The sequence below is a fragment of the Helicoverpa zea genome, chromosome 11, assembly GCF_022581195.2.
Source record: "Helicoverpa zea isolate HzStark_Cry1AcR chromosome 11, ilHelZeax1.1, whole genome shotgun sequence".
Lineage (NCBI taxonomy): Eukaryota > Metazoa > Arthropoda > Insecta > Lepidoptera > Noctuidae > Helicoverpa > Helicoverpa zea.
Window position 1 is genome coordinate 4,470,204 of NC_061462.1, and position 26,707 is coordinate 4,496,910.

Here is a 26,707-nt window from a genome sequence, read left to right on the forward strand (position 1 = left end):
AGTTAGTGGCTATTTAGGGAACAAGCATGATTGACTCAACACAAATCCTTTGCTTCGTTACAAATGTTTCGTTCAAAGATCCTCTTATTTTGTTCTCTATCCTTTCTTATTTTCATGTTCCTTTGTGTGTTTCTAACTGTTGGGAATCGTATTCCGTTGCTCATTATTCTCGAGGTTAGCTCTTGTTGACAAGATATGACAACCTTGTGCTTTTATACCGTTACTATTTTTGGTGCATTTAACTCCTTGCAGGTTTAGTTCTGTTTATGATACTGGCCGTATTGTCAAGAGAAAGCCATTACAACGGAAAACAAAAGACGGACACTGCTGTAATGGTAGATATTGGTTGATCTGTGCTTTGAACCATAGCTTATGCGCGGTTTTAGTAGAAAAAATAACATATCCATACAAGCGTTTAATTGATAATGATTTATTCATTAAATTAATGTATCCGTAATTTACTCATTTCAGTAAACAATTAACACAAAAGATTTATAAGTTGCATTATAACGGACATTTAAACTTAAATGAGTTCGAAAATTGTATTGAAAACGAAAATTGTAGTGAAAAATCTGTACATTCTTGTTTCACACTCAACACCATTCAACTCGGTTGGAAATTTAATTAAGTTCTGCAGTAGTAATATTGTAACAACCAATTGCTTGTTTCAACAGTTGTGCGGGGAACGTACATTACTAGCAATGAAACAATTTATTTTTTTCTGTTGTTTGCACCAATCTTTAGTTGATTAAAATCACAGTTTTCACAATTATGGTGTTGTTGAGTCGTCCCACTCGCTTCAACCGCGTCCACGACAAGTGGGGGCGACTGTGACGTCGTGGTGCAACGGCTCGCCGCGTATGCGCCGAGTCCAGAGGTCAAATCTTGCTTATGCGCACCGGCCGCGCCCACGCGTTCTTTAATTCTTATAAACTTTAATTTCTTATGTACTTAATTGTTGTACTTTAAAGTCATTATACGTATTTACATGTTATACAGTCCACTAGTATTATTTACTCCACCTGCTGAACTATCGTCGCAACATATGGTCCTTCTCCCAAGAAAAATTGAACTGGACAAAGAAGACAAAGGACTTTGGAGGACATCGTACACGTCACCGAGTGACTCAGTGATTATTATCAAGTTTCTTCGCTGTGAACATTGTTACGTCGTGATATATCGGCACGGCTTGAGACTTTTCGGCCGTCTTAGCTGACGTCACCCAACTGACACGAGAAGAAACGGAATTTGGGCTACTCATCATTCGTCATCATAACGGACAGCAAATACACGTGTTCGGATTGTCGTCGTGCATTGAGATATCTGACAAGAATACTCCTCGGCACAGTCATCATCAGTGGTTTGCACCGGAAAACAGTGAGCTCGTTCCAATTCCTTATTTAATCATCTCATCATCATAATCATATTCATTATCATCCATATCCTGCATTTCATTCATTTTTTACCTCATAATAATTAAAGAACGGTGTTACATTTTTGCAAGTCATCTCCACATTATTTCATCATATTTCATCCCATTTTACCATTTATTTCAACTGTTTCATCTCTTCATTCATTCATTTCACTATAAGTTAATCATATCCATTGCAGTGTCGTTTTATATTTCAGCCAAAATCGAATAAGTATTATTTTGTAACGTTAACATTACGCAGCGATTATATCAGTGCACAAACGCCTTGCATTTTTAAATAGCAATACACATTCTGCTACAATCTTGCTCGTGCACTTTATCTTGCAACTCGTTGCTATTATTTTATTAGAAGGGTTTAACTTGCTGTTAGTTTATATATTTCCTTAGTGCTTCATTACAAAAATCTATCGCCTTCTCTTAAAATGTCTGACATTAAAAGCCTTATGAGGAAACGTGCTTCAATTAAAGCAAAGCTTACGCAATTCTCTTCATACTTAAACATTGCTAAGTCATGTGAACAGTTGAGCGAAGTTCAGATTGTTGAGGTTGAGTATAGACTTAATACTATCGAAAATCTATATGATAAATACGACGTGTTACAGGCCGACATGGAAGAGATGGTGGACGACCCTAGCGAGCAATATGCGGAGCGTGAGGAGTTCGAAAAGCAGTACTACAGCTTGGTGGCTGCAGCACGTCAGCTGATCAGCAATGCTCGCAAGCAAGCTTCAGGGAACTCCATAGCCGAGGTTGATGTTTCTTGTTCTAAGCACACACACAAACATAATTCTATCCGTTTGCCTAAAATTGACCTTCCTAAGTTTTCCGGCAACTATCATGATTGGTTAGAGTTTAGAGACACTTTCATTTCTATAATACACGATAACGACAGCATAGATAACATAAATAAATTACATTATCTTCGTGCCTCCTTAAAGGGTAGTGCTTCCTTAATTATTGACAATCTTGACTTTAGATCTGATAACTACGACGCTGCCTGGAAGTTGCTCTGTGATAGGTACGATAATAAAAGGTTGCTGGTTAACAACCACGTTCAATTACTTTTTAATGTGCACTCCATAAGCAAGGAATCAAGTAAGTCATTAAGACATATTGTTGACACCACAAATAAAAATTTAAGAGCATTATCTACACTGGGTCAACCTGTTGAGTACTGGGACACACTGATCATTTATATAATGACATGTAAACTTGACCAGGTGACAAACCGAGAGTGGGAGGAGCACAGGAACTCATTGTCAGAACCTCCAACATTGGCTGTATTTATTGAATTCATTCGTAACAGGGCTGATTTATTAGAAACGCTTGAGGAATCCAAGTCATTGTTTACTAAAGGCGAAGGTGTACATGTCAACAATATTAAACAATATAAACATTCTTCGGGTTCAAGTGAAACGTCTCGCAGTCCTTTATCATGTCCAATGTGTCAAAAAGATCACTTCATTTTTCAATGCGATAAATTCAAAAGCTTGCCTGTACAATCACGCATCAGTAAAGCTCAAACTTCCAATGTATGCTTAAATTGTCTTCGACCAGGTCATAATATTTATAAATGTAAGATGGGTCACTGCAAGTATTGCCGTGAGAAGCACAATACATTGTTGCACTTTGATCGCGATACCGTTGTTCCTAACCAAACAACTAGTACCTTAGCTTCTGTCAATCACCTTTCTACATCTCGAGTTGTCTTGCTCTCCACAGCGCTGGTGAATGTGTCGGATGCTGAAGGCAACGCTCACACCGCGCGAATCCTGCTGGATAACGGGAGTACGACTAACCTTATATCACAGGAGTTGGCTCGTAAACTTAATATTTCCACCTATACAGTCGAGTCTAAGGTAAGAGGCATTAATGATCAATCCTCTTGTTGTACACAAGGTTGTTCAATTTCATTAAAGTCGATCAATGGTGACTATGAAATCGATATTGATTGTTACGTCATGTCCAAAATTTCATCGTCTGTACCAAATACATATATTGATGTGCACAATATAGGTATACCGACCAATATAGTTCTGGCTGACCCTCAGTTTTACGTTCCATCTCCGATAGATATTCTTGTGGGTGCTGAAGTCTTTTGGAACGTTTTGGGTACTAATCGTATAGAGTTAGGTAAATCCATGCCTACTTTATTTGAGTCCAAGTTGGGTTGGCTGTTATCAGGAGTCATCAAGCAGTCAAATTCGTCTTCTCATTTATGTTTGATGGCTGATAATTTACAGGCAGACTTAGACCGTTTTTGGAAGCTAGACTCAGTTTCATCAAAACATACACTCACGCGTGAAGAGCGTTCTTGTGAGGAATTATTTTTGAAGTCCACTTACCGTGACGCGGATGGACGTTTCGTAGTTAGCATACCACTTAAGGAATCCCCTGACGTTTTGGGTGATTCCTATAACATGGCTAAGCGCCGCTTAGCATTACCCTACACATTAGGGCTGAACTGGAGGTGCTCATCAGATACCTTTTCTTTCTCCATGTCAAATGCAACTTCCAGTAACATTGCCACAAAACGTAAAATTTTGTCTATCATTGCTCAGATTTTTGATCCCATTGGCTTAGTTGTTCCCTGCATAGTGGAAGCCAAGATCATCATGCAGCAACTGTGGCTTGCAAAGTGTTCCTGGGATGAGCCTGTTCCCGAACATATTCAGCTTTCATGGGACAGCTTTCAAAATAGCTTACCTTTTTTAAATGATTTCAGGATACCTCGGTGGATCACGTGTGAACTATCGTCGTCTGTGCAGTTGCATGTGTTCACCGACGCGTCTGAAAGGGCGTATGGTGCTTGTTTGTATTTCCGCAGCGTATCGCTTAGTGGTCAGGTTCACGTACACCTTCTTACTGCTAAAAGCAAGGTAGCGCCGGTCAAATCAACGACCATCCCCCGACTCGAACTCTGTGCTGCGTTGTTGGGTTCGAGATTATACATGAAGGTACGTCAGTCACTTACACTACATGTTGACGACGTCTATTTCTGGTGTGATTCCACCATAGTCTTGGGTTGGTTGTCTGCCTCACCCACGCAACTTAAGACCTTCGTTCGCCATCGTGTCTCTGAAATTCAGGAAACTGCGGAGGGTAGAACTTGGCGTTACGTTCCGTCACAAGAAAACCCCGCAGACCTCGCTTCGCGTGGACTCAGAGCAGATAGGCTGCTTACTTCTTCACTATGGTGGTCGGGACCACAATTTTTACTAAATGATTCATCTACTTGGCCTCAATTTCCTGAATCGCATCATACCATTCAAAATCTACCAGAAACAGTAACTTCTTCTTTTCACATTAATACCTCCAATCATAACGACAACATCATTTCTAAATTATTTACAACATGTTCAGATTTTAATAAAATTCAGCGTTTTACAGCATACTTACTTAAATTTATTAATTTTAAAATTAAAAAACAAACAATTTGTCCTGGTCCACTTACATCTAAAGAATTGAATAGTGCATTACATATCATATTAAGATTTTGCCAACAGGAGTCGTTTCCTGAAGAGTACGAACTTCTTTCAGCAGGGAAAGACTTACCAGCAAAAAACAAATTGTTGTCACTTTCCCCATTCTTTGATAAATCTTGTAATTTAATTCGTGTTGGAGGCAGATTAAGCAATTCCTTTTATGATTTTAATATTAAACACCCTATTCTCATAGCAAGTAAACATATTATCTGTAAATTGTTGTTTGACATGTATCACCTACGACTTTTACATCCTGGACCTCAATTGCTTCTTACAACCATTCGTCACCATTATTATCCCATTGGTGGGAAATCCTTAGCGAAAAGGATGACTCATCAATGCGTGAAGTGTTGCAAAATTAAGGCCAGTACCGTACAGCCTATCATGGGCAACCTTCCTGAGCAGCGTCTGCACTTAGAATTCCCATTTCTAGATTCCGGTGTTGACTACGCTGGGCCCATCATGATAGCTGACCGTAAGGGTAGAGGATGCAGACTTATCAAGTGCTTTATATGTGTGTTTGTGTGTTTAGCCACGAGAGCCGTCCATCTTGAACTTGTATCCGACTTAACAAAGGAGGCTTTTCTGGCTGCCATGAACCGCTTTATTGCTCGTAGGGGGAAGCCACGCAACATCTTCTCCGACAATGGCACGACATTCGTTGGTGCTTTCAACGAGCTGGCTAGCCTGCTCTCACAAGACTTAGGGTTAAGTGTTATTGATCCTGGTATCAACTTCTCGTTCATACCCGCTTACACTCCACACTTTGGTGGCTTGTGGGAATCCGCGGTTAAGTCAACGAAACACCATCTTAGACGCATCCTTGGCTTAACGAATTTAACGTTTGAAGAGATGGCAACATGTTTAATTCAAGTAGAAGCTATCTTAAATTCCAGGCCCTTAACTCCACTTTCCGATGACCTTTCCGACCTTATTCCCTTGACGCCTGCCCACTTCCTTATTGGACGATCGCTCATCTTGTTGCCTCACCCACAGGTCCAGAACGCTCACGTGAACAACTTGCAGCGGTTCCGTCGCATCGAATGTTTAAAGCAACATTTCTGGTCACGCTTCTCACATGAGTACATTTTGTGGCTCCAACAACGAACCAAATGGCTCCGATCGTCAGGGGAACTTACAGAAGGAACCCTTGTCGTCATTAAGGATAAAAGCTCACCTCCTCTGTTATGGCTTTTAGGACGGATCGTTAAGGTGCTTCCTGGTAGAGACGGCATTGCACGAGTCGCCGACATCCGCACACGTAAGGGTGTCATTCGGCGAGCGTTCAACACTATTTGCCCGTTACCCGTCGCCACTGCTGTTGAAGACACTTCAACGGGGGGAGTATGTTGAGTCGTCCCACTCGCTTCAACCGCGTCCACGACAAGTGGGGGCGACTGTGACGTCGTGGTGCAACGGCTCGCCGCGTATGCGCCGAGTCCAGAGGTCAAATCTTGCTTATGCGCACCGGCCGCGCCCACGCGTTCTTTAATTCTTATAAACTTTAATTTCTTATGTACTTAATTGTTGTACTTTAAAGTCATTATACGTATTTACATGTTATACAGTCCACTAGTATTATTTACTCCACCTGCTGAACTATCGTCGCAACAGGTGTCATACTAATGTCTTTCGAAATCCTAAAGGTACTATTGTTTAATAAGCTTTTAAAATGTCAAACTTAACATGTTGACATTTTATTAACTGGCCACCTAGCACCGAGTTCTTACCTCGTATATGTGGAAATATATTATTGATTATATTAATTTTGAACCAAAAAAAATCAACTTGAAAGCACCGATATGCCTACAGCAGCCTCAGTCTGAATCACTACAACCCTTTGTCCAACATGGGAACAATACCGATAAAGACGATAAAATGCACATAACTGCAATATTTTTCCTTAATTCAATTCAGAGATCATCGAAATGCACTCCAATACAAAGAGAATACTATAATTAAATCTTCATTGACTGTCCTCTACGGTACAGTCAGTGGTATGTTCCCATTTACTCCAAACCCATTGTCTTCTGTTAGTAAAATTTTCATACATTTCTTCCACTTGGGTCCATAATTTTAACATAACAAAATAAATAAATTAAAATATACCTCCAAATTCCTCCCACATGGCTCTAAAAGACGTCAGCAAATAAAGCGCTTATAAACCATTTTTTTTATTATTTTGTGTTGGTGTTTTGACATACAACGTGTGACAATATACGCCAACTGAAGTAACGTCCCTATAAAATTGTGCTGTCGGTACACTCGGTACATAAAATCTTTTGGAGGAAGGATTTTATAATTTTTAAAGAATTGTTTTAGACACGCTTATATTAGCTTCACTTGTAACTATGTATGTTAGAAAATCTTGGAATATTAATTTGATTTCCCGGTCTTCGCTTAGGATACAATTTTGCACACGCTCTAAATTCTGATGACAAAACATGACTAGCTAAGAAACGTCATTACAAATAAAGATAATCAAAAAATTACAATGCGTGCGAATAGTGTGTTTTTAGTTTTTTAAACTATTTATTTTTTTCGCTTTGGACCCTTTGGGAAGGACTTCGTGGAGCATGTGGGAACAAGCCCAGTCAGGTTCATAAATACATGTGATGGCAACTACCGTCATTTCCATTCTCCGAGATACGATTGTTAATGGCTATAATAAATGGATAATTTCGCGTAGTGAACGTAAAGTGTGATCCGGGGTATTATCGCGTATTGTAATGTTAAGCACATTGTTACGACTGATCGTTTTGTTCGCGAACTTAATGGAGACGGTTTAGTGTGCTCTGATTGTATCTGTTTTATGTGTGTGAATGAAATGAGTGTTGTTTGGTATTTTATTGGTTGTGTCGTTTCTTGGATTTGTGAATCAAGGTTAATAGAAACATATAAAATATACTTACCTACCGTTCGTTTATTTTCGTTTCATCATATAAATTAATTAAATTATTAACAATTAAACAGTGCAGTAACTTAGAACATTTGCTGAGGTCTCACCGCTTCATTTACCAATCTCTTTCTCCGATAAATAAAATAATGATCCAAAATCCATCTACTTTACGAGTGTTCAACCTTAACTAACCTGTTTAAGCGCACAAATTATCCACTATACATATGTCTACCTACATACATATTTCAAACTTCATATCACAACTCTGTCAGTACATCATTATGTTAGTCGACAACTTCCTTGCTCATTTACACTCCGTGTATCTCAGTCCCTTGACAGTTGACGCGCCGACAGAAATGTGGGGAATAAAAACACACATTTGTAATTACTGTAACAGCATTAACATTTTAATGTTAGATTTTAACTGCAATTTTCTAACGAAGTTTGTGTCGTTGGGGATTTATAGTAGAAATTGTTATTGCTTTTAATTTTATAGATGCAAGTTGTAGATATAGGTACATACCTAATCACTCGTTTATTTTGTAAACGGATTATACTGATTAAATAGATCCCTTTAAAAAATCCCAGAACCTAATCTTTTTTTGTGTAGTATTTATTATTAGTATCTGAAAGACCGTTAAATATTAGTATTAGTATCTGAAAGACCGTTAAACTGAAAAAATCTAAGTACACTAGAATTAAACAAACACCAAAATTAAACCAAAACCAGACCACCGAAACGAATAAAATAATAATCACACCGCCATTGAAATGATAAACAGAAACGGGGTCATATTTTTCGCTCAAAACCCGGGCAGACGTGATTTAATAGAATAGTAAAGCGGGAGGGTAAGTTAAGACAGCGGCACATCATTAGGCATGACTTAATGAGTCTACACTTACCCCAGTTACAACCCTCTGAGTACCTTCAGAGGAACACACATTGCGTCTCACTTAATAATGACGGCTTGGTGATTTATACGCGGGAAGATTACTTATATAGAGGTATATTGTGTGGGTAAATACCAGGTTTTGCTAGTCAGGAATAGCATGATTTTTTTAATTCCTGAATCTTAATATAGACATATTTTGCTGTCTCTATTCTTTCACTTTTTAACTGTCATTTTAAGAGAGGCGTTAGTGATCCTTATATCAGTTACAACCCTCTGAGTACCTTCACAGGAACACACATTGCGTCTCACTTAATAATGACGGCTTGGTGATTTATACGCGGGAAGATAACTTATATAGAGGTATATTGTGTGGGTATTTACCAGGTTTTGTCAGTCCTTACGGTGTTCTTTCTCTTTTTAATTCTCATATTTTTAAGAGAGGTGATAGTCACACTTACCCCAGTTACAACCCTCTGAGTACCTTCAGAGGAACACACATTGCGTCTCACTTAATAATGACGGCTTGGTGATTTATACGTGGGAAGATTACTTATATAGAGGTATATTGTGTGGGTAAATACCAGGTTTTGCTAGTCAGGAATAGCATGATTTTTTTAATTCCTGAATCTTAATATAGACATATTTTGCTGTCTCTATTCTTTCACTTTTTAATTGTCATTTTAAGAGAGGCGTTAGTGATCCTTATATCAGTTACAACCCTCTGAGTACCTTCACAGGAACACACATTGCGTCTCACTTAATAATGACGGCTTGGTGATTTATACGCGGGAAGATAACTTATATAGAGGTATATTGTGTGGGTATTTACCAGGTTTTGTCAGTCATCTTACGGTGTTCTTTCTCTTTTTAATTCTCATATTTTTAAGAGAGGTGATAGTCACACTTACCCCAGTTACAACCCTCTGAGTACCTTCAGAGGAACACACATTGCGTCTCACTTAATAATGACGGCTTCGGGATTTATACGCGGGAAGATAACTTATATAGAGTTATATTGTGTAGGTAAATACCTGGTTTTGCCAGTCAGGAATAGCATGATTTATTTAATTCCTGAATCTTCATACAGAGACATATTTTGCTTTCTCTATTCACTTTTTAATTGTCACTTTAAGAGAGGCAAGAGAGGCGATAGTAACACTTACTTCAGTTACAACCCTCTGAGTATCTTCAGGGGAACACACATTGAGTCTCACTTAATAATTGTGGCTTGGTGATTTATGCCTCACTAAGACGCCATGGAGACGTGTCGCCAGCGGCACAGGTCTGGCTACTTCTGGCATCCAAATGTCGCCAAGTCGAGTGGCCATGGCGTCTCGACAGTCAATTGTCAAAAACAAATTTACGTCGTCGCTGAAGAAATTGCACGCTGACTGGCGACCACATTGGCGACTGTGTGAGGGAGGTGCGCTTTACCGTGTACATTATAGTGGCTACTGTGGCCACGTCGCAAAGCTGCCACGGTAGCCAGAAGCCACGTAGGGAACTGTAACTCATGGCCACGCCTCCAATTTGGCGACGTTGCCAAACCGTCGCCAAGTGAGTTAGGTTCCATACATTTCAATACTAACTGCTTGGATACGTAGCCGGCGACGTCGCCATTGGCGTCTTAATGAAGCAGGGCTCTAAATTCTTCTGTTTTACGTAGTAATAGTTGGCTGCCTCAAGTCCTTTAAAAATGTTGCTATAGGGGGGGGGGGAGCCGGGAAGGCGGGTTGTTCGAAAGAGATACCGCGGCCCTGGTAAATAAAAGGCCCGACTGTTTTTAGTCAGTAAGAGTCTGACACTCCCTCACCGCTGCTAACCCACAGCGGGAGGGGTCATTTGATGATTTTTAGCGTCGCTAAAAAAAAAGGAGGGGGGAGGTCCCGGATCCCCGCCCCCCCCCCCCCCATTCATATTCATCTTACTTGTGTAACAAAAAAAAATATACGTAGTACGTAGTAATATATATATGTACTCCTCTTATGTACTCTCTCATGTACCCCCCTTGTCAAAGCTAAAAATACGTCCGTGGTTACACTTTGCGGCTAGTCTATTGTATAATATAATCTTATAATATGTATCTACGGAAAGATCATATTGTAGGTAAATGCCAGGTTTGCTAGTCAGCAATGCCATAATTTATATTTTCTGGATATTTGCGTAAATGGCCATACAGACAAGGAAGAAAAACTTATTTATTATAGCACTTTGCCCTCCGCATAAAATGAGCCAGCGTAATTGATCATAATATGACGGTTCATGACTAATGTCAGACCCCTTAATTTAAAAGGGATAAGATGGTAAAATAATAAAATATACAAATATTACTAAGTAGGTTTATTTATTTGAGGAGATGATAAAGAACATTTAGATACAGGTATGATTTATATATTTCTAAGCAAGTAATAACACTTATTGATCCATTTGCAATAGTTTAATACAATATAATATAAATAGTTTAATTAATTAGGTAATTAGGTAAATATTAAAGAACAGCATAAATGACGCAAAACAAAGAAAGTAAGTACTTACGAGATCTAATGTCGTTGATGTGAACAGGTAACGAACTCAAGTAACGAATGACACTCGGTTGCTGTGCCGCTTGCATTTATAGACGTAAACAACAAGATGGCGGCCGACCGAGTGTCATCGTTTCACAACTTTTAACAGTTTATTTTAAAATCAAATCCATTAATTCAACAATTTAAAAATTAAATCAATATTATTACAATTAAAATACAAAAATTATAGTAACAATAGAATAAATAGCTAACAGATTCGGCCATCCGACATTAAGTGTGTCCTTACACGAGACTACTACATAACTAAGCACACTAAAAAAAAAAATTATCTCTGTAAAAAAAATAGAGGGCCTCATTGTCCCATTCGATTTTATTAAAACCACAGACCTCATTGTTCTGGGTATCACACAAATTTTAATTGTAGTTACAGGCCTCATTGTCCTGACTACTTCAAATATTTATACATTTGCAGACCTCTTTGTTCTGCATATTATTAAAATTTTAACTGTAAATATTAATTGACATGCAAGCTAATCAGACTCCTCCTCACTCAGAATATTATCATTGGGTCGAGAAAAGTTGAGCCATGGCTTTAATTTGTCAACCGCAACCACGGTGGAATATTTCTTATTACCTTTTCTAGTCAATGGGGTATCTTCTATCTGATATCTATCGTGTTCATATACTTTTGTAATTTTATAAGGACCTTGAAATTTTGGGATTAATTTCTTACTATTACCCGTAGCAGGTACTTGTCGTTCTACCCTAACTAAATCTCCCTCATTATATTGTACAGGTTTGGATCTCGTTTTATCATATCTTTCCTTCTGTTGCTGTTGAGAACTAGCAACGAAACTACTAATTTCCTCTCGAATGGTGGTAAGATCAGACTCTTTGTTATTGGTTGTGACACCTTCGTCAATGGCTACTATCAACTTGCTATCACTAATACCTTTGGGTCTAACACCAAAGAGAGCCTCGGCAGGTGTTCTATTAATTCCTTTATTAAAGGTGTTATTAATTCCCCATTGAACTTCGGGTAAGTGCTCTTCCCATCTATTTTCAGAGGTCCCTGCACACTTAGCTGTCAACGAATCTACTATAACCCTATTGTAACGCTCGACTTGTCCGTTCGCTCTGGGGGTGGCAACCGCGTTAAGGACATGGATAATACCTTTCTCGGTCGTGAAAGACTTAAAGGAATCACTCGTAAAGGATGTTCCCCTATCGGTTATAATTCTACGCGGGACACCAAAAATACCCATGTACTCGCGCATTACCTTTATGGACGTATTACTTCTGGTATTACGAACTGCTTTTACATAAATAAAACGGGTAAATGCGTCAATGAGAACAAGGATATAAATGTTACCCCTACTACTTTTAACAAAAGGTCCAACGTGATCCAAATGCACGGTATCAAATGGCTGACTAACTTTTACGATTGGGTTAAGGTAACCAGGCTTTTTACCGGCTGAAGCTTTTGAATATGCGCATTCTAAACAAGACGTAACATATTTTTTTACAAAACGTCTCATTTTAGGGAACCAAAAATAAAGTTTTATTTTCTCCAAAGTTTTATCTAAAGCGAAATGGCCTATATCATCATGATTTTGTTTCACTACTTGCCACCTAACGCCCTTAGGCACAACCCACCGATCGCCTTCAGCAGTCACTCTAAATAATTTACCGTTTTTTAATTTATAATTGTTTTTAATATCAGTTACATCTTCTAAATTTGGATCGCTTAAAATGCCAATGATTCGTTGAATTTCGGAATCCGCATTTTGGACCGTAGTAATCCAATTCGATTCAGTTACATTGCTGATCGCGACGATAGCTCAGTGATGTGTTGTATTAGATGATGATTCGGATGGTAAATTAAACTTGGTGGACTGTATAAAATGGTATAATAAAATAAGGGACTGTTACAATATGTTACAATATTAACGCGACGGAAAATACGAAGTGCGTAAGCGCAGCCGTGCTCGAAGCGGTGCAACAGCTGACTGATGTGAAGGGCGCGCGGGGCAGCCGGCGCTCGTCGCTCGTGCAGTCGCCGGTGGCTCCACCCGGCGCGATGGTATTGAGTATGTGACTCAACATCCTCCCCCCGTTGAAGAGTCTTCAACAGCGACAGGTAGAGGGCAGATGGTGTTAAAGGCGCGCCGTATGACACCCTTTCGTGTATGGATGTCGGCGACCCTTGCTATGCCGTCTCTGCCAGGAAGCACCCGAGTGATGCGCCCTAGAAGCCAGAGTAAAGGCGGTAAGCTTTTGTCTTTGATGACGACGAGTGTTCCTTCCTTCAGCTCTCCCGATGACCGATGCCATTTCGTTCTCTGTTGCAGCCACACTATGTATTCCTGAGAGAAACGATTCCAAAAATGCTGCTTCAGACATTCGACGCGTCGAAACCGTTGCAGATTGGAGATGTTGGTGTTCTCGATCTGTGGATGAGGCAACATAACGAGTGAGCGTCCAATCAGGAAATGTGCTGGAGTTAACGGAGTAAGGTCTAAAGGGTCGTTGGAGAGTGGAGTTAAGGGCCTGGAGTTCAGGATGGCCTCCACTTGAATAAGACATGTTGCCATCTCTTCGAAGGTTAAATTAGTTAAACCTAGAACTCTCCTAAGGTGGTGTTTTGTAGATTTAACTGCGGACTCCCATAATCCGCCAAAGTGAGGAGTGTACGCAGGTATAAATGAGAAGTTAATGCCTGGATCAATTAAGTTTAGGTTCATGTCCTGTGAAAGTAAGTTAGCCAACTCATTGAAAGCCCCAACAAACGTTGTACCGTTGTCGGAGAAGATGTTACGTGGTTTCCCCCTGCGAGCAATAAACCGGTTTAAGGCAGCTAGGAAAGCCTCTTTTGTAAGGTCCGACACTAGTTCGAGGTGTACGGCTCTGGTAGCTAGACACACAAAAACACAGATGAAACATTTAATGAGCCTACACCCTCGTCCCTTACGGTCAGCTATCATGACAGGTCCAGCATAGTCGACGCCTGAATCCAAGAACGGAAACTCTAGGTGCAAGCGTTGCTCTGGAAGGTTTCCCATCATGGGCTGGATAGTGCTTGCCTTGATTCTACAGCATCTCACGCATTGATGTGTGACCTTTTTAGCCAAGTTCTTGCCCCCAATAGGGTAGAAGTGTTGACGTATCGTGGCAAGTAAGAGCTGAGGTCCTGGATGTAACAAACGTAAGTGAAACATATTGAACAACAACTTGCAAACAACATTAGAGCTGGACAACAAGATGGGATGCTTGACATTGTAGTCATAAAATGAGTTATGCAACCTGCCTCCGACACGAACTACGTTACAGTTAGCGTCAAAGAATGGAGACAAGGAAAGCAGTTTGTTTTTAGCAGGTAGTTCTTTGCCTGCTGAGAGCAAATTGTACTCTTCAGGGAACGAGTCCTGCTGAGATAAGCGGCAAAGAATATGTAAAGAAGTGGTTAACTCTGAAGAAGTAAGTGCACCGTACGCTGATGCCTGTTTCCTGCACTTGTTACAAAATCGTAACACATATGCAATCATGCGTTGTAATTTATTAAGATCTGAAGAATATTTAGGAAATAAAGAATTAATAAGATTTTCTGTTGAATTACTAGTGTCAATATGGTATGTTGAAATTGTTTCAGGAAGATTTAAGTCCTGATTATTTGATGTTGGAAATTGAGGCCAACAAGATGTACCTTCAAGAAGATATTGAGGTCCTGACCACCACAACGATGACGACACTAGTTTGTCTGCTCTGAGTCCACGTGAAGCGAGGTCTGCGGGGTTTGAAAGTGAAGGAACGTAGAGCCATGGCCTTCCCGCAGTAGCTTCCTGTATCTCAGTAACTCTATGTCGAACAAAGGTCTTTAGCTGTGTTGGCGATGCAGACAACCAGCCTAACACAATAGTAGAGTCGCACCAGAAGTATACCTCGTTAAACTCCAATGTTAGTGACTGACGGACCTTAAGGTAGAGACGTGATCCCAATAACGCTGCACAGAGTTCGAGGCGGGGAATGGTCGTAGATTTAACTGGGGCAACCTTGCTTTTGGCTGTGAGAAGATGGACGTGAACCTTGCCGTTATCAAGTTCACTGCGTACATATATACACACACCGTATGCCTTTTCCGAGGCATCAGTAAAGACATGCAACTGTAATGACACTACTGACTCACAAGTGACCCAGCGGGGTATGTTCAGTTCATTCAGACGAGGAAGGGTGTGTAGGAAGTCACTCCAAACATGCTGAATCTCTTCAGGAACGGGTTCATCCCAAGAGCAACCTGTAAGCCACAAATTCTGCATTAGAATCTTAGCCTCTACTATGCAGGGAACAACTAAGCCGATCGGGTCAAATATTTGGGAAATTGTGGACAAAATCTGACGTTTCGTAGTACTATTACTGGGAGTGACGCTAATAGAAAAAGAAAATGTGTCCGTAGAGCACCTCCAGTGTAGACCTAGAGTCTTCGACGTTTCATTTTCACTAAGAGTGACGAAATCTGAACCGACTCTATCCTCACAGATGGCCTTTAGTACATCAGGTGAATTGGATTGCCATTTACGTAAGTTATACTTACCAGACTTAAGGACTTCAATAACATGTCGACACTTGTCTATCGTTTCCTTAATAGATGAGTTTCCAGAAAGGTAATCGTCAACATAGAAGTCATGCTCTATGGTAGAGCGCGTTGATGGATCATCACACTCTCGAGCAAGCTGCATGAGACATCTAGTTGCTAGGAATGGGGCAGAAGCAGTGCCATACGTCACTGTATTTAGAGTGTAGGTTTTTAAGGGATGTGTCGGTTCTGCTCTCCATAATATCTTTTGTAGAGGTTTATGAATGTCGTTTACGATAGTAACTCTATACATCTTCTCGATGTCTGCTCTTACGACTATCATATGTTGGCGAAACCTCAGCAATATGGATAGAAGGTCATCTTGAAGAGTAGACCCAACCATTTGAATGTCATTAAAAGACTTACCTGATGTAGTACGAGCTGAAGCATCAAAGACAACTCTAAGCTTGGTTGTAGACTTTGACTCGTTCAATACTCCATGATGAGGCAAGTAATTAGAGTAAGAAGACGTAATGTTAAGGTGACTGTTATATTCAGACATATGGCCTAACTCTATATACTCGGTCATGAAGCTGACATAAAGTTGTTTTAAGTAAGCGTCTTTGGCCAGACGACGTTCAAGTGAAAGAAAGCGACGCTTGGCCATTGAATATGAGTCACCTAACACGTCAGGCGATTCTTTAAGAGGAATTGTAACAACAAACCGTCCATCCGCATCGCGATAGGTGGTCTCTACGAAAATGTCTTCGCAGGATCGCTCCTCGCATGTCTGTTTGTGTTGTGGATGTACTGAATCCAGCTCCCAAAAACGATTCAAACCCAGCCGTAAATCGTCTGTAAGAGTAAGAAAAGAAGTGTGAGGAAATGAATGATTAGGCTGCTGTACAACGCCTGTTACTATCCAGCCTAATTTTGAGTCTACTAAGGTAGGCATGTTTTTCCCTAGCGGAATGCGATTCATGCCTATGATACCCCAAAATACTTCCGCTCCGACAAGGATGTCGATGGAAGACGGAGTATAAAAGTTAGGGTCGGCAAGAACTATATTGCTAGGTAAACAAATGTTATCTGTATGAATAAAAGTATTAGGTACAGAAGAAGAAACTTGTGATATGACATAGCAATCCAACTCTATCTCAAAATCACTATGGCCTGCCTTAATTATAATTATACAGCCACGTGAACAAGTCGAAGACTGGTCATTTATGCCTTTTACATTAGATGTAATGGGATAAGAATAGATACGTAGCTTGCGGCAGAAGTCTTCAGTTACGAAGTTCGCAGTGCTTCCGTTGTCCAACAACAGTCTGGCATCATGGAGGTTGCCTTCAGCGTCGGACACCTTCACGACCGCTGTGGACAGTAATACAACCTTTGCAGTATTTAAGTGATTCGCAGAAAGAACTATGTTTTGTGTGCGAGGAGATTCTTTATCTGTGTGCAGCAAAGTATTATGTTTTTCAGGACAATATTTACAATGACTTAATTTGCATGTTTGTGCGTGATGACCTGGTCGAAGACAATTGAGACAAACTTTTGAAGCGTGAGCTTTCTTGATCCTATCCTGAACAGGTAAAGCTCTAAATTGGTCGCACTGAAAAATGAAGTGCTTTTCCTTACACATGGGACAAGATAATAGTTTTAAGCTTGAAGAATCGCATGTTAATGCAAAAGATTTTGACCTATGATAACTGTCAGCAGTGCCTTCAGACCTAGATTTTAAAGGTCTAGACTCTTCTAGTGTTTCCAATAAGTCAGCTCTATTACTGATGAAATTAATGAAAATGTCTAACGTTGGAGGGTCAGACAACAAATTCCTGTGCTCTTCCCATTCACGATTCGTCACCTGATCAAGCCTACTGGTCATGATGTAGATAATAAGAGTGTCCCAATACTGTACAGGCTGACCAAGAGTGGACAAAGCTCTTAAATTTTTGTTAACTGTATCAACTAAATGACGTAATGCCTTACTTGATTCTCTGCTGATGCTGTTTACATTAAAAATGGCTTGAACATGATTATTAACAAGCAGTCTCTTATTGTCATACCTTGAGCAGAGCAACTTCCAAGCGGCGTCATAATTATCTGACCTAAAGTCTAAATTGTCAATAATGAGAGAGGCACTGCCTTTTAAAGAAGCACGAAGATAATGCAGTTTGTTTATTTTGTCTATGCTCTCATTATTATGTATGATGGAAATAAATGTGTCCCTAAATTCTAGCCAGTCATGATAGCTGCCAGAAAACTTAGGTAAATCAATTTTGGGTAGACGAACTGATGTGTGTTTGTGTGTGTGAGAAGTACCAGATACAACCTCAGACGCGGAATCCGCCGACAACTCCCGGCGAGCGTTGCCGACCAGCTGACGCGCAGAAGCAAGCAGCGCGTAGTACAAGTTCTCGAATTCCTCGCGTTCCGCATATTGCTCACTGGGTTCCTCCACTGCTTCTTCCAGGCTGATCTGTAACGTGTCATATTTCTCATATGAATTTTCGAACGCAATTAACCGTTGTTCAAGTTCAATGAGCTGAGTCTCACTTAACTTTTCGCAAGACTTGACTACATTTAAATAATTTGTGAACTGCGTAAGCTTAGCCTTAAGCGCAGCTCGCTTTTTAATAAGCGTTTTAATGTCAGACATATTTAGTTACTATTTAATAAAGCTACAACAGTAATCTAACTTCTATTTAAATGCCTGATGAAAATTTTAAACAAAGATTCAAAGCGAGATTTGCTATTAAAATATGTCCAGGCGCTTAACTGTCGCAAAGAGCCTATTAAAAAAGTAAAGGCAATATGTTGCTTAATGCAAAAAGCCTAGCAAAAAAGTAGTAGCAATACGCTGCGGAAATAATTATTTGACTAAATTGCAGAGGCGTGTTTTGCTATGAAAATTTTTCAAGGAGCTTAAATGTGCATTAAATTGCTTTGTCACTCTAAACACAAATTGACATGTTAAAACACAGTAAAAATAATTTAAATTGCATAAATGATAAATGTAAATGAATACAATGAACACTAAAGGTGATCCAAACTAAGCACTAATGAGATATGGAATGATGACGCAAGATGTAACAGTCTAAATTCAATGCGGGTGGAAGAAAAAAAAAAATTGTTTTGAAAGATGATTTGCACTAATTCTAATGCGAAGAAATTAAAGCAATATGGGAATGAAATTAAGGAAGTATGATTACTATGATAATAATTAATATGAAAATGTGAATAAGGAATAATAAATTGGAACGATCTCACGGTTTTGTTGACGCAAACCACTTATGTTGATTGTGACGAGGAGATTCTTCACGTTTCTCGATGCACGACGACAATCTTGAGAAGTAATTTGCAAACGCTGAGTTGATGCAGTCCCAATTATTGTTCGTCCGTTGACTTGACGTCGGCTAAGACGGTTTAAATGAAACCGTGCCGGTAATCTCAATGTACCAAAATGCGAACGAATATGTAGCACCACACACGATGAATTATGCGATGCTGGCACGATGTATGAAGACCCTCAAGACCCTCGCTCGACGACCTCCTTTTGCGCCGCCCGTTGGTGGAACTTGATAAAGACGGCTGCCGTAGCCGTATCGACGTTCACGAAGACCCAAATGCAGACGATGACACGCAAAAATGATGATCTTCCGCGAAGCTTGAAGGCGAAGACGAAGTTCTTTGTTCTCCAACCGATGAACCGTTGGCTTTTTGAATTTGGAAAATTCCGTTTTGGTTTCAACTTCACGGGAGAAGGACCAATGATCGCGACGATAGCTCAGTGATGTGTTGTATTAGATGATGATTCGGATGGTAAATTAAACTTGGTGGACTGTATAAAATGGTATAATAAAATAAGGGACTGTTACAATATGTTACAATATTAACGCGACGGAAAATACGAAGTGCGTAAGCGCAGCCGTGCTCGAAGCGGTGCAACAGCTGACTGATGTGAAGGGCGCGCGGGGCAGCCGGCGCTCGTCGCTCGTGCAGTCGCCGGTGGCTCCACCCGGCGCGATGGTATTGAGTATGTGACTCAACAATTGCAGACAGAATACTGTATTTGTTGATCGGCAGGTGGGTTGCGACTTAAGGCGTCGACATGGCTCATGGACACCCCTGCTCTATATTCAATGTTAAAGTCGAATTCTTGCATGAGTGTCCACCACCGGGCAACTCGTGGTAGCATATCGCGTTTTGAAAATGTGGCTCGTAATGAATTGCAATCAGTAATTACGCGAAACCTAATCCCTACAAGGTAAATTCTAAATTTTTGAAGAGAGGCTACTAGGGCAAGGGTCTCTAAATCGTAGGAGGAATAGTTTTGCTCCTCTGGCGTAGTTTGCCTACTGAAATAAGCAATTGGCCTTAGCTTGGCTTGATCGTCCCTTTGTAGTAAAATGCCGGCAATGCCCATCTTGCACGCATCGGTATGGAGCTCAGTATCAGCTTTCGGATTATATAAAGCTAAAATGGGTTTTTGAACCAATTTATCTTTAAGCGTTTCAAAAGCGGTTTGCTGATCTTGTCCCCATACCCATGCGGCATCTTTCCTAAGGAGTTGAGTTAATGGTCTAGCCAGTATAGAGAAACCCTGTACAAAGCGTCGGAAGAAACTAGCTAATCCTAAGAACTGCCGAACTTGGTGTTGATTAGTCGGGGAAGGAAAGTTTTCAACCGCGGAGATTTTCTTAGACCCTGGCTTTATACCGTCTTTTGAGACCTCAAAGCCTAAGTAATCTACGGACTGTCCAAAGAAAACACATTTTTCTAGTTTTAACGTAAGATGAGCATTAGACAAAACCTGCAATACGAGTTCTAGTCGCTTTAAACCTTCAGGAATATCGGGTGATGGTATAATAATATCATCTAGATATGCTAGAGCTTCTTTATAACGAAGGCTACCAAGAACCTGATGCATGATTCTTTGGAAGGTGGCAGGGGCGTTAGCGAGACCGAAAGGCATTCTATTGAACTCAAAGTGGCCTTCAGGGGTGACAAATGCAGTTTTATGCTTGTCTTGCTCATTTATAGAAATCTGGTAGTAGCCAGATGCCAAATCGAGGGTTGTGAAATAGTTATTTCCTGAAAGGACATCTAGTTGGTCATCAATAAGAGGCATTGGATAGTTTTCTTTTACCGTCTTTTTATTTAAAGCCCGATAGTCTATGCAGAGGCGATAATCACCGGTTTTCTTCCTAACCAGAACTATGGGACTTGAGTACGGTGAGGTAGAGGGCCTAATAATATCATTTTCAAGCAGTTCACCAATCATTTCCCTAACTATTTCCTTTTCTTTTGTGGCTAACTGATACGGTCTATATACTACAGGATCATTGTCTTGTAAAGAGATTGACATTTCTGATACTTGGCAATTACCTAATTCGGACATTGAAAATGCGAAACAATTACGAAATCTATTAAGGAGCAGCAAAAGGCTGTTAGACGTTGATTTGTCTAAGTTACCGATGTGTAAATCTGACAATGTAATGGGCCTTGACTGACTTTGATGGTCCTGGGCCGTTACGCGGAGTATGTCTCTTTTGGTCTCTTCATATGCCATTTTACCACGAGCAACTAAATCATCTTTAATGACAGAAAATTTTTTCGAATTCAATCCATTAATAACAATCGCACCCTCGCCGGCTTCATTAAACTCATAAATGCCGGTAGGTATATAATGATGAACACCATTCTTAGTTCTTAAGCCACCCTCAACAAACAACACCCCAGTGAATTTTGGATTAGTATAAACTTTCACAACAGTCAGGCCTGATATTATAACAGACTCTAAAGAGTGCAAACCGGTTTTATTATGTGTTACTACATTCGTAAGATTTAACAAAATATCGAATCGTTCACAGGTTTTATGTATTAATATATGTGGTTGCTCAGTGTATGTTTGACCTATCATCAGTGGCATTTTCATAGCATTATCTGGGACCAGAAGCAACTCCGTGCACGCTCCCACACCATCAATTTCAATTTGTACATTAATTCTCCCTAAAACTGTCACGAAAGAATTGCCAAACCCTTTTAAAACAGGTAAACCATCGAGTTCGATGGCTTTGATTCCTAATTTAGGAAAATAAGACTCCTTCAACATGGAGCATTCGCTACCAAGATCTACAAATGCCTCTATAGGGACGTTATTAACTAGCGCGGTTTTAATGAATTTTTGACCAGCATCAGAATCCGAACTAACTCTATTTACAGATTTCTCGGATGTAGATGTGTTAAAGTAGCATTTTTCGGTCTCATGCCCTATTCTAAAACATTTAGTGCATTTTTTTATAGGAAGACTACACTGACTAACTATATGTCCGTCAGCCTTGCAGTTGGCACAACGTATTTTCCTTTTAAATGAAGTTGATTGCATTTGATTACTGGACTGAGAAAGATCGGTGGAATTTTTAAGGGGAAGAGGTTTAGAATTGCGTTTATCGGGATTGATTTTGACGTGTCGTGAATTTCTTAAATAAGTTAATAGTTTGTCTAAATTATCGAACTGTACCGCCTCCGCGCCCAGCCTAACAGAGCGGTCGTCTATGCCATGCAGTACACAATCTACAGCCTTCCGTCCGGTAATAGAGCACCTATTTATAAGGGCTATTTTATCATAGAAGTAATCTTCTAGCGAGTCTCCGAATTTAGCGCGCCTAGCTAGCATATCACTAAGCATCTGCCCATAGTTCTCATCTGACGGAAAAGCCGCCAGTAATTTAGATTGCCACTCATCCCAAGAAAATAAAACTGAGGGGAGACCTTCGTACCACCTTTTGGCTACCCCCGCTAATTTGGGAAGCGCGAAGTGCACAATTTGCCTATCAGACCAACCATATATAGTGGCGCACTCGTTTACTTTGTGTAGCCACATAGTTATGGTTTGTTCTTTCCTAGCAGGATCGAACTCGGGTACAGTATTCTTTTGTGGATTTACTTTATCTGAGTCAGGAGCGACCGCCTTAAGGGCCTGTATTAACATGTTCAAAGTACTATTATCGGAATTAGATAGACAAGGTGATGCTGAACTAACCTTATTCTCATCCGTTGGCTGTGGCTCATTGGTCCGTTGTGGGTGTTTATTGTACCCGCACCGACTGCTACCCAGGCAGCTCACGTCCCGAGGCCGACTGGGACTGCGGCGAGATGAGTGATGCCGCTGGCCACGGCTGCGCGACCGCTGCCCGCGCTGATGGTAGACTGCTTGGCTGGTGCGGCTTCGAAGTCTCTGGGGCGATTGTCGCCCCCTAGGCCTTTCCCGGGGCCTATGGCAAGACCGGCTTCGGGATCGCTGCGGTGATTGATGCTCATCGAGCATCTCCTTCGATCGACGGCACGTTCGGCTTCGGGATCGCCCTGGTGATCTATGCTCATGGAGCATCTCTCTTGACCGATGGCACGTTCGGCTTCGGGACCGCCGCGGTGATCCATGCTCGTAGAGCATCTCTCTTGACCGACGGCTCGTTCGGCTTCTGCTCCGCTGTTGCTCACGAGACCTGCCTGGTGTCTTCCCTCTTGGCTGCTGGCTACTGGATCCCGGTCTTGTTGGGCTAAGCAACAACCGGCTTGGGACCCGGTCCGGCGCTTGCCGACTGGAAGAATGCTGAGGTCTTGGACTGGATACACCCAGCGAGCTACGACGGCGCCGTTTGCCCACTTCTTGCAGGCTAGACACGCTGCCAGAGGGCAACACAGGAGAGCCTGAATGTTCCATTGTTATCCTGCGGATTTAAAAAAAATGGCACAAGTACTGTTTTCCTCACGTTTATAGATAAACATTATTATTTATTATTGTAAAACCGGAAAATTACATAAAGCTATCATATACTCACATAATTAGAATACAACCTGTATTAGAAGCTTGAAATGAATAAATGAAAATAAAATAAAATGATACTTACGGTAAGTAAAAAAAAACAAATTTCGCTAGGATCTCGGCTACAATTTGCCTTTAAAGTATTAGGGCATGCTTCAAGCTAACCCTGTACATACATATAAAGTACATAGATACATAAACAATAGTACATAGATACATATAAAGTACATTGATTCTAATCCCACTTCTGAGATGTCAGACCCCTTAATTTAAAAGGGATAAGATGGTAAAATAATAAAATATACAAATATTACTAAGTAGGTTTATTTATTTGAGGAGATGATAAAGAACATTTAGATACAGGTATGATTTATATATTTCTAAGCAAGTAATAACACTTATTGATCCATTTGCAATAGTTTAATACAATATAATATAAATAGTTTAATTAATTAGGTAATTAGGTAAATATTAAAGAACAGCATAAATGACGCAAAACAAAGAAAGTAAGTACTTACGAGATCTAATGTCGTTGATGTGAACAGGTAACGAACTCAAGTAACGAATGACACTCGGTTGCTGTGCCGCTTGCATTTATAGACGTAAACAACAAGATGGCGGCCGACCGAGTGTCATCGTTTCACAACTTTTAACAGTTTATTTTAAAATCAAATCCATTAATTCAACAATTTAAAAATTAAATCAATATTATTACAATTAAAATACAAAAATTATAGTAACAATAGAATAAATAGCTAACACTAATATGTGAGTAATCTTCTTATATTTTCATCAGCTGAACAATCATGATACTTTGCCACTTGTGTTAATACGATCATATTTGCCTTTATATTGCTGCACATGTTTTAGCGTTTATCATACTAGAATTTTTTAACAAATTTCCAAAATAAAGCATTTTTCTATCTAAATCATCTGATGTCTCTTACGTCATTTGAGTGCAGTTTATGCCAAACATTTTCCTACAAACCATGGAACAATATTTTGAATTCATCTATTTATGAATTGCTGCTATGCTAACAAATAATACCAGAAAAGGAAAGAACATTTTCCATATTCACTTTAGTAATATGCAACAATATTTTCCGGAGCGCGGTCCGTGTTAATTCCAAAAGTTGATTTGCCAAATAAACTAAACTGGTGGCGATAGTTCAATTTTCTATGCAACCGACAGCCGTAATGAAAGCGGTCAAACACAATTGGTTTTGAATACAGAACATTTTTTTTTTCAATATTTCGAATTAGAGTTTCACTTTTATAATACCTTAGTGGTTTAAAATGGCAGAACTACATTGTTCCGAGGTCGTATAAGCATAAACAAAAGAAAATCGATGACGCAACACTGAATCTTAGTTCATTACCCGTCTTTTGTTTTATGTAGGTAATCTGACTAAAGTCTTTATTGTACTCTTTGTTAGCATGCAGAGTTAAGGAGCCGCCTCATTCCTTGAGCCGGCATTCACACTGTGACGTATTTAAATTGGGTGGGTTTTGTTCAAATAGAGTGGGTGCCGCTGGGAGCTTTTAAAATAATCTTAATCAGTTTTTTTGGGATAAAGCTAGTGCCTGGTTTTGTTTCCAGGCTTGCGGTTTAACTCTGTAATTGCGTTTGTTTGATATAAATAAATTGATTTCGGAGATTAAGAAATAAGTAAATTATACGCTTCGAAAGCGGTTTCATTTATTAATTTTGGAGATGAAAACTCTGACTATTATTGTCTTCTTACTTAAGTTTGTTAGCATGAATTAATTTATATTCTTTAACAATAAAAAGTAATAATCAGCTATTTTTGATCTAATAAACTACACTTGAGTAGTTACTTTTCTGCCTGCACAAAGTCTACCTACATTAAAAAACTAGACCTCATAACTCATTCTTGTCTTACAGGCATAGCTTAGCACTAAATAAGGCACAGCCGTTTCCTAAATGTAGAATGTAGACAGGCCGAAAACGGCGCACCAAACTGTACCTACATGCGAACAAAAAGCTATACGTAAGATGATTGATATTTACCGAATACATTATTATTTCCAGCCAAAGAATGACGTATTATTTACAACATACGAACTGTTACACAATGCTAGTTTCTTTCATAACCCTTATCTCGTACAAATATTAATATCCAAGATATTTTTTTAAGCAAAATATGCCTTTCATTTTGATCCCGCTGTTCTCATAAGCCTTTATATTCATACGTACAAAAAAATGTATCTAATATATAAGATTAATAGAACATTTTGTTTTAGCTTCAATCATTTGGCGTTCCTTCATGAAATAATCCGCCATGATGGATTATATAGGTACGAAAAGTATGAATTTTTTACAGTCGCGTTCTGGCGCGGCGGGTGGGCGCTTTATAACAAAGGATTGATAATACTGCCTTGTAATTGTTGTACTATAGAAAGGCGGTGTTTAATATATCACCCTTCTGGGTATGGAATTAGCCTGTTCTACTAAAGAAGTCTATTGCGTGGAACAACATTTGGTGCACATTACGCTTAAGCCATAGTATCTAGATTGGAGCCGAAGTAATATTGTGGCATATTGATTCACTGGTGTATATGAAACGGGGATAGGCTACTTTTGATCCATTTGCCCATAGTTCTCTGTGAATTCAGATGAAGCTTAGGACCAAAAATTATCAATATAAATTAAACTAATGTATTCACTTTCAAGTTAATAGATAATTTATATATTTCAGTATACAAGTCATAGTACATTTAGATATTTCAGTTCAATTCCAAAATAATCAATTCTTGTTCTTGTTCCTGCTTACAAAATACATTTTATGTCTGTTGGTACGATCTAGACCTACATTTTTCGAGTGCTTTTTCTTACAGACTTTTAACCAAACAACACTTTTTTTCCCAGTCATTTTCTCTTACGAGGTGAAAATATTTGCGAGTGACATCAACTAAGTATGTTGACGCTTCTTACAGACACGTGCCACCTTAAAGTGTTTCAGTGCAAATTTGAAGAAAAAAACGTAAGTAATTGACCTACATAACTAAAGAGAAAATACTTCTCAAACCTACCTCATTTTCACAAGGAAA

General features: G+C 39.6%; 3 protein-coding genes across 12 annotated transcripts in view; 1 reads left to right on the forward strand and 2 right to left on the reverse strand.

Annotated features, from left to right (window-relative positions):
• Positions 1-26,707, reverse strand: part of LOC124634535 (suppressor of lurcher protein 1-like) — a 375,250-nt gene that overhangs the window by 287,859 nt on the left and 60,684 nt on the right. The gene's annotated exons all lie outside the window — the stretch shown is intronic.
• LOC124634536 lies at positions 785-6,484 on the forward strand. Of its 5 annotated transcripts, XR_006984884.1 has the most exons (4): positions 785-2,181; positions 3,155-3,291; positions 4,158-4,273; positions 6,116-6,484. XR_006984884.1 is itself a non-coding variant. In XM_047170147.1 (2 exons), the coding sequence occupies exons 1-2, from the start codon at positions 1,855-1,857 to the stop codon at positions 6,407-6,409; spliced, it is 1,731 nt and encodes a 576-aa protein (XP_047026103.1). In that variant the 5' UTR covers positions 785-1,854; the 3' UTR covers positions 6,410-6,484. The 5 variants fall into 5 exon arrangements, 3 of the variants coding, with proteins under 3 accessions (XP_047026103.1, XP_047026104.1, XP_047026105.1); XR_006984883.1 differs by having other exon boundaries at positions 785-3,291; XM_047170147.1 differs by lacking the exon at positions 4,158-4,273 and having other exon boundaries at positions 785-3,291.
• On the reverse strand, positions 13,128-18,956 carry LOC124634533. Of its 6 annotated transcripts, none has more exons than XR_006984882.1 (3): positions 16,530-18,956; positions 15,418-15,525; positions 13,408-13,482 (listed from the first exon to the last, which is right to left on the reverse strand). XR_006984882.1 is itself a non-coding variant. In XM_047170142.1 (2 exons), exons 1-2 carry the CDS (start codon positions 18,464-18,466, stop codon positions 13,334-13,336), a joined length of 3,198 nt encoding a protein of 1,065 aa, XP_047026098.1. In that variant the 5' UTR covers positions 18,467-18,956; the 3' UTR covers positions 13,128-13,333. The 6 variants fall into 6 exon arrangements, 4 of the variants coding, with proteins under 4 accessions (XP_047026098.1, XP_047026097.1, XP_047026099.1 ...); XR_006984881.1 differs by lacking the exon at positions 13,408-13,482 and adding an exon at positions 13,546-13,684; XM_047170142.1 differs by having other exon boundaries at positions 13,128-13,482; positions 15,418-18,956.

What these genes read in the sequence shown, in the direction of transcription:
- LOC124634536 (XM_047170147.1), top strand. Translation starts at nt 1,855, where the DNA reads ATGTCTGACATTAAAAGCCTTATGAGGAAACGTGCTTCAATTAAAGCA. An exon ending in CCTATACAGTCGAGTCTAAG is followed by an intron (nt 3,292 to 6,115) that starts GTAAGAGGCATT and finishes TATGGCTTTTAG; the next exon opens with GACGGATCGTTAAGGTGCTT.
- LOC124634533 (XM_047170141.1), bottom strand. Translation starts at nt 18,466, where the DNA reads ATGTCTGACATTAAAACGCTTATTAAAAAGCGAGCTGCGCTTAAGGCT. An exon ending in CATACCCCGCTGGGTCACTT is followed by an intron (nt 13,685 to 15,417) that starts GTGAGTCAGTAG and finishes CCTCATCCACAG; the next exon opens with ATCGAGAACACCAACATCTC.